Genomic DNA, 6,994 nt, shown 5'->3' on the forward strand with positions numbered 1-6,994 from the left:
ATTTGTTATATATAGAAAAAAATCTTATATAGGTATCTATAACATATTAGTACATAAAAATTTGGACATAATTTCGTTAGTGCTTTTAAAATAAACGTGTGTGGAATAAAACCTGTATTTCATTTTGTTAAGTGCTGGTGACGGTTTGAGTTGTTCCTTTAATTTTGAAACGTTTAACTGTAAGCTATCCTTTTCGGAATGACTTAGCAATTAAATTGATGGTAACATAAAAAGCTGTATGAGATATGTGTTACGAAAAGCGACAACAAACAGGAGCTCTTATATTTTAAGCGAACTCTCAACCTAAAATGAAACGAAAACATTAAATTCACGTAGACGCTTAATTAGCTACCTCCCTACAAGATAACTTTTGTTGGAACATTGCCAAATAAGCGATATTCGTAGCTGTATGTATACAGAAGAATTACAAGTTAATGGATGTAGCTATCTGGAAAATATTTTCTATAATACACTTATTACACTCCGCTAACATTGGAAACGCAACAAGAATTTAAATTTCCTGCCATCGAGCTATCGATTTGTAAAATTGGTCTCGGTGTAATGAACAAAGTAGGTAATGGTGGTTTAGTACTCATTCGCTTTTTTTTTAACGAAAAATTTAATAATTACACAGAGGGTTATGGTAGATAGGCATAATAATTGGAAGATAAAATCGAATAACTTATTGGATTCTAACATTTCTGGTAGAAATTTGGCTCGACGTACTTTATTACAGACTAGCACCCGGTTTACAAAACAAAAAAAACTTTTGGGTGTTTCATTCCCACCAGCCAGTAATGCTGGTGGGCGGGCAGTCCCTCCGGACTATGCCGGAAGGTAGGGCGGAAGTCTTCAGCCTTCTTTCAGGAATCGTGGGAATGAGTGGGTGGTGGTTCGGGTGAGAAAGTTGAGACGGACGAAATGAAGAGACAGATGATAATGAAAGATTATCTGTGGAATATTACTGCCTCAGCATTTGCCTAAGTGATCCAAGGAAACCACAGAAAAACTTAGACCAAGGCAGACGGACCCGGAATCGAACCGGCGTCCTCCCGAATGCTAAGCAATGGTCTAGACCTCTAGGCCATGCCGCTCGGTTTACATAGTCGGGGTGTATTTAACGGCCTGTATCACATGACCCCGACTGGACAAATGATCAGGGCAGTTTAAGCTACCCAAAATAACATAGACCTGGTCGGGGTAATTGTCGGGAATAGTGTCTATGTCCCGATCACTTCGATATCATCGTGTGCCTACAACGTCTAGGATCCCTTTCAAAATACCTTCAGGTCAGATTAGTGGTAGGTATAAATTTTGTTACCTCATAACACGCGTCTGATCAGGAAAATAACCGGGGTAAATTTGAAGGCCCCCAGTCATGTAAATCCCGATTAAGAACCCAACAGAGGCAAACCGTCTGTTTCATGTGTACATAAATAATTTTGTAACTGATGACCTTCCAGTTTAGGTGAAATGACTATGGATACCAGTATTAAGCAAACCTATGGAATCATGTGCGCCTTAAGAATGTACTATAGGATAGAAATATGCACCCTCAAAAATTATTAGAATTCATAAAATTGATGGTATGTTACGTACTAATAGGAAATAATAAAAAGTGCTAGTTATTACACCTATAGCAGAAGAATTGAAAATATGTTTGAAGTGAGTGTCGCAAAAACTAGCGGTTTTTTATCCTGTTTGAACAAACGCCATAAAAGGTCATTATTTCTCAATCCGTCGCTCAAAAACAATTCTTCGTTTCGTTATGTTTTCAGAAAATGGAAACAGAAAGAGTTACATAGGATTGCAGACGGAGTTGCTGTAATCATGTTTAAATATTAATGGAGTTCTCGCTGAAGCTCGGACTATCCCAGTTTGCATCAACAAAGCCGTGACTGTCTTCATCGCGCCGCCAACCTTTTTCACTTTACTAATGAGAATAACGAAAGGCATGCAACAATTCTAGCAGAACGTGCCTTGTTCGAGATTCTTCTAATATAATTTAATACTAGAAAATTCGTTTCTGTTTTAATATGGTCCTTATTCGAATTCATAGCAGGTTCACCGGGAAGTAGCATTCTCTTTGCCACCTGTGACTACAAAATTCTCTAAAAACAAACTTTAAGCGAGAATGGTAGAATGAAGAGGACTAATTTTATTACCAAAGATCTTCTTGGTATTAAATTAAGGCGATTATGTACTATGACGGCATTTTGACTAACGGTAAATATTGACTAAATTTAAACGAGTGAAGTCTAACGATCTATCTAAATAAAAATGTATAATTAATAATTGTTTGAATGAAACTAAGGGACACCAAAGAATAGACGCGAATATTGAAGGCCGAAGGCAAACTGCTGTCCAAATTTGGANACACGACCCTACGCTATCCTTTGCTTTATATCCTTACTACTCCTTCCGTCTTAACTTATCTGACTTCCTATAGATACCTAAAATCGGTCACTTCTTCTTAATTTTTCTTTTCCTGGTATCATCTAATAAGTAAACGAATGAAGTAGAAATAAAAGCAAGCAGAATCGTATTGTGATTGCTCTGTCTATAAAATAGAAATCCAATGAAATACGTAAGTAAGTAAGACGAGGTAATGGGAAAATTTGAATAAATAAACCTGTCAAAAGCAGATTAGGTAGGGGCCGCTATATCATATCAACATTCCTTTATCGGTTATGACAGGTTTTCTTATCGATAAGTCAAATGCAGGCAATGTATACTATTTTATATAATAAAATATTACCGAAAATTTTTAAATTGAAATTGTGATTCTGTTTTTGAATGATAAAGAAAAACTGTTTTTGATTTCATAGTATTATTCAATAAAAAAAAAAAATAAAGGAACTTACCCGGATGATTCCTTTTCTACTTAGAATGGCTGGACCAATAGGGAGGAATTTCTCCATAACATCAAGGATTTCTTTAACATTTTCAGTTTCTGTGTCCACAATTCGAAATGCTGTCATGTTCACTGAATTATACTTAAAGTCTTCCAAGTCGAACGTCTCTAAATCCTGTAAAAAAAAATACGACTGTTCAACTTAAAGAAGTTCGAGGACACCAGTTTCTACATTCTATTATTACAACATATAGATATTCAAAGTTGCCGCAAACTGGTGACGCAAATATCAGGTTAGGGATGTACCAGGTAGTGATTTTGCCGAGTACCGGACATTAGCAGTAATGGCTAATGTTATTTGTCCAATGAATACCATATAGTAGACGTTCAAAATTGCCATAGTCCATTCTATTTTCACATTTACTTTCTTCGTTCAAATTACTAATTAGACTAGAGCAGTTACTGACAGAATGCCTACTTTTACTTACAACAGACGTTATAGGGAATATCATAAACATGGAAGAGAGATGCCATTTAGGAATTGCAGCGGGTACTAATAAAGAAAAAGGAATAAATTGATTGTAACAGAAAGAGAGGCAGACAAGCAGAATTTGAACATGTTGAACAGCATCGGTCTTTAAAGAAAGTTCAACATTATCAGGAATTTATGAAAGCAAAGACGTTTGTTTAAAGATATAATTCCAACCAGGCAGTTATAAAGCCGACCCTGACCTTTCGCGTACCTTGATAACCTCTAATCGCTGCACCGCTTACTGTTATTCGGTTATCTCTTTTCATTTTGTCTGTAGATACTATACTCATGAAGCAGCAAATGACTACATTCCCAAGTGGAAATAAGAAAGATGATATGTTCACTCTCACAAATAATTTATTGCAAACTAGCTGTCCCGGCAGTCTTCGTACTGCCTGAATCGATAAANTCCAATTTTTGAACGTTTACATTTAAATAATTTTATCATAATTTTATCTGTGAGATAAGGTTAGAAACCAATGGGTTGAACGAGTCTGAAATAACCCATTTATTTTATTAATCACCCTGTGTAGATGTTTAAAAGAAAATATTTTCTAAACTTCGCCTTAAACTTAAACTTTTGCATACATGTCATATGATCAGAGGGAAAAAAGGGTTTAAAATTCATGTGAAAGGCATTAATGATCAATAGGTATTCCGTAGACTATAGTGACCACCCTAGTTGAGCAGTAGTGCGTGCACGGAGGCGTGGTTGAACATTTTACGAACATTATTATTTTTTTCATTTTGTTTAAGAGCTTTTTATTATCAAAATTTGTCTTATTTAAGATACATTTCTTATCATTTTAGCTTTAGTATTAATTTTAGCTGCCTTTTCTTCCTAGCTACAGCTAAACAGGGATAAAGTTTTATGTTTTTATAAAACTAAAAACCGATGTTTCGCTGCAAATACGAGGTATCAACAGGGATATGTGTAATTAAAAATTGTGTAAATTTAAACCCCTACCCCTATTTAGCTTGATTTTTTACAATTTTACTTCAACTTTACTTTATTTCTTGGCTTTTAAATAATATACGTAATTCACTGAATCAGGCGTTTTGTTATGTGATCATAAATATATTTAAAATATTAGATATAAAATATATGCATGTAGTGGTTCTAGGCGCAGCTTAAGCATACAGTTACGCATTTTTGTTCCCGTTAGAGTTAGGCCTCGGGGATGTCATAACTCCTTTGGCAAAAGCAATAAATAATTCGCGTTGAACAGCACTTCTTTGACGATACAGAACGCGAATGTGTCCGTATTCTCGNTTGTGGTTCTAGGCGCAGCTTAAGCATACAGTTACGCATTTTTGTTCCCGTTAGAGTTAGGCCTCGGGGATGTCATAACTCCTTTGGCAAAAGCAATAAATAATTCGCGTTGAACAGCACTTCTTTGACGATACAGAACGCGAATGTGTCCGTATTCTCGTACTTGTATGTGCACTTCGTGTGAGTATTTATTAAGGCAGACTGTTGAGTATAATGCGAGCGGGTTGCAGTGACAGATTGTTCCTGAGGGATCGTAATGGAAAGCTAAATAACGGGCATTCATTATCTAAAAATAACCCCGAAAATAGGTAAGATAAAAAATGCGGCAGTGAACGCAAACATTATTTTTAACGATGGCGAACGTTTACGCGGAAAAACAAAGCACTCCGTGATCAAAACAAGAAATAGGAACGTACATTCTGAAGGTTTGTAGAGGTTTTTACGTTTGGAATCCTTCGCAAATATGATAGATTTCCACAATTATAAGAAACAGGGCCGATTAAGCCTTCATTGGACCCTACATTTAGATATAACATAAAGTGGACTTTGTTTGTACGATTTCCTCCATTATTAATAGCAACTCACCCAGGTCATCAAGGAATGATGTATTTGTTATCACGTTTTCATATTTTTTCATTAAAATTAAACAAGATGTCGTACACCTTTGCGAGGATTTGAACCGAAATCAAATCATTTATACGTTTTTCAAGACTAGCGAAATAACACAATTTTGTCCTTTTGATAATGATTTGAAAAAACCTGTAAAATTTCACAAACGAAATTGAATGCTGGAATTTTCCGAATTACATTCACGGTCATAGTCGTTGTTACTATAGATTCGTGCGATTTCAGGTAATCGTTGATTAAAAATTTTCTTGATTTCAGCGTTTCTTTGACTCGCACGTGTCGTGGTTTTATAAATCAAAAATAAATATATGAACTAAGATTATGAGATACAGTTCACGGAAATCGACGAAATCTTGAGAACAAGAAGCCTTAAGGAATGACGTTCACAATAGCCGCGAATCAATCAATTACAGCAAAACGAGGTGATAATTGTCTATCTTAGGTGAAAATAATTGAGATAGATAGCAATAATTATTTATACCATTAATATGGAATACGGTGCAGAAAGCAACGCTACCCAATAACTTTGTGGGTAGAACTGCGACAGTTAGAAAGAACAAGCAACCTTTACTAAAGTACAGGCCTGACGCTGGAAGCTGGCGGAAATTTTAAAATGGCGTGGATGCGCTGTGGCAAAAGTAGGCAGTTTTAGGTATAACGATTGCAGCCCTCTTTCTTCAGTNTGAGAAGTTAGTTAAAAACCGAGCTGTAGAATTTTGTTTTAATCGCGTGCTACAATTCGTAACAGGCACTCTCTAAAAATGAATAATAAACCACTTCAACGAGAGTTGGTTACGAAGTTGCAATACAAAAAGGAAATGAAGAGACGCTTGTCGCAGTTGACGTGGGAAGAGGAGTTTCACTCCATTGTCTGCTCAATAACAATTAGAAAATCATTAACGATTTTATTTCTTTCCAAAGCCACGAACGCCGAAGTGGCAATTGTAAATTGAAAAGCTTTTTCGTTGTTTTAATCACGTCGAAATTTTAATTAACGAACTATACTGCGTTAATGACTAGAGGGTCTAGAATACACAATACTTTTTTTTACTTTTTATAAATTAGTGACTGGTGCAAATCTCTTTAAAAAACTCTATTTCGCTGTCCACAAAACAAAAACGACAGCAGTACCAGTCGTTGTATTCAGTAGAAATTATTAGTTACGACGTAGAGGTATTTCAAAATCGCATGGGCTGCAATACGCGCATGACACGAATCTTATTGTATTCATATTGTAAGTAGCAAGTCCGCTTCAATGAACATAACCCTTTTCACTTCCTCAAACGTTGAATTTTTAATTAAATACATCAAAGAGCATTAAGACCAAAAAATTCATTTGAATCTATTCACAAACAAAAATGTTCCTTACAAGCTGTAGCTTATCTTTTCACCCCGTTAGGAGTTAAATTTCAAAATATTCTTTCTTATTCCTTGTGTTACTGAATTAGAATTATTCTTTTTATATGCATACTGATATGCAAGGGAAGAAAAAGTAGGGAAAGAGCGAATATAAAGATAGGAGACGAAAAATTGGAAGAAGTGGCTGATTTTAGATACCTATAAAGTCAGATAAGTGAGGATGGAAGGAGTAGTAGGGATATAAAGCAGAGGATAGCGCAGGGTCGTGTCGCCTTTAATAAAAAGAAGTCACTTCTATGCTCGCGAACGGTTAATTTAGAAATTCGAAAAAGGTTGTTAAAGGTGTATG

The 6,994-nt window shown here is 35.5% G+C and overlaps 1 protein-coding gene across 1 annotated transcript in view; it reads right to left on the reverse strand.

The window, feature by feature from the left end:
- Positions 1 to 6,994, reverse strand: part of LOC108738638 (glutamate receptor ionotropic, kainate 1-like) — an 81,757-nt gene that overhangs the window by 41,120 nt on the left and 33,643 nt on the right. The window contains exons 3-4 of the mRNA XM_025981000.1: positions 3,598 to 3,623; positions 2,865 to 3,029 (exon numbers count right to left, since the gene is read on the reverse strand). Of these exons, the coding sequence (XP_025836785.1) occupies positions 2,865 to 3,029; positions 3,598 to 3,623 (191 nt within the window). The remainder of the gene's footprint in view (positions 1 to 2,864; positions 3,030 to 3,597; positions 3,624 to 6,994) is intronic.

This window comes from Agrilus planipennis, unplaced genomic scaffold (assembly GCF_000699045.2).
Source record: "Agrilus planipennis isolate EAB-ADULT unplaced genomic scaffold, Apla_2.0 scaffold2, whole genome shotgun sequence".
Lineage (NCBI taxonomy): Eukaryota > Metazoa > Arthropoda > Insecta > Coleoptera > Buprestidae > Agrilus > Agrilus planipennis.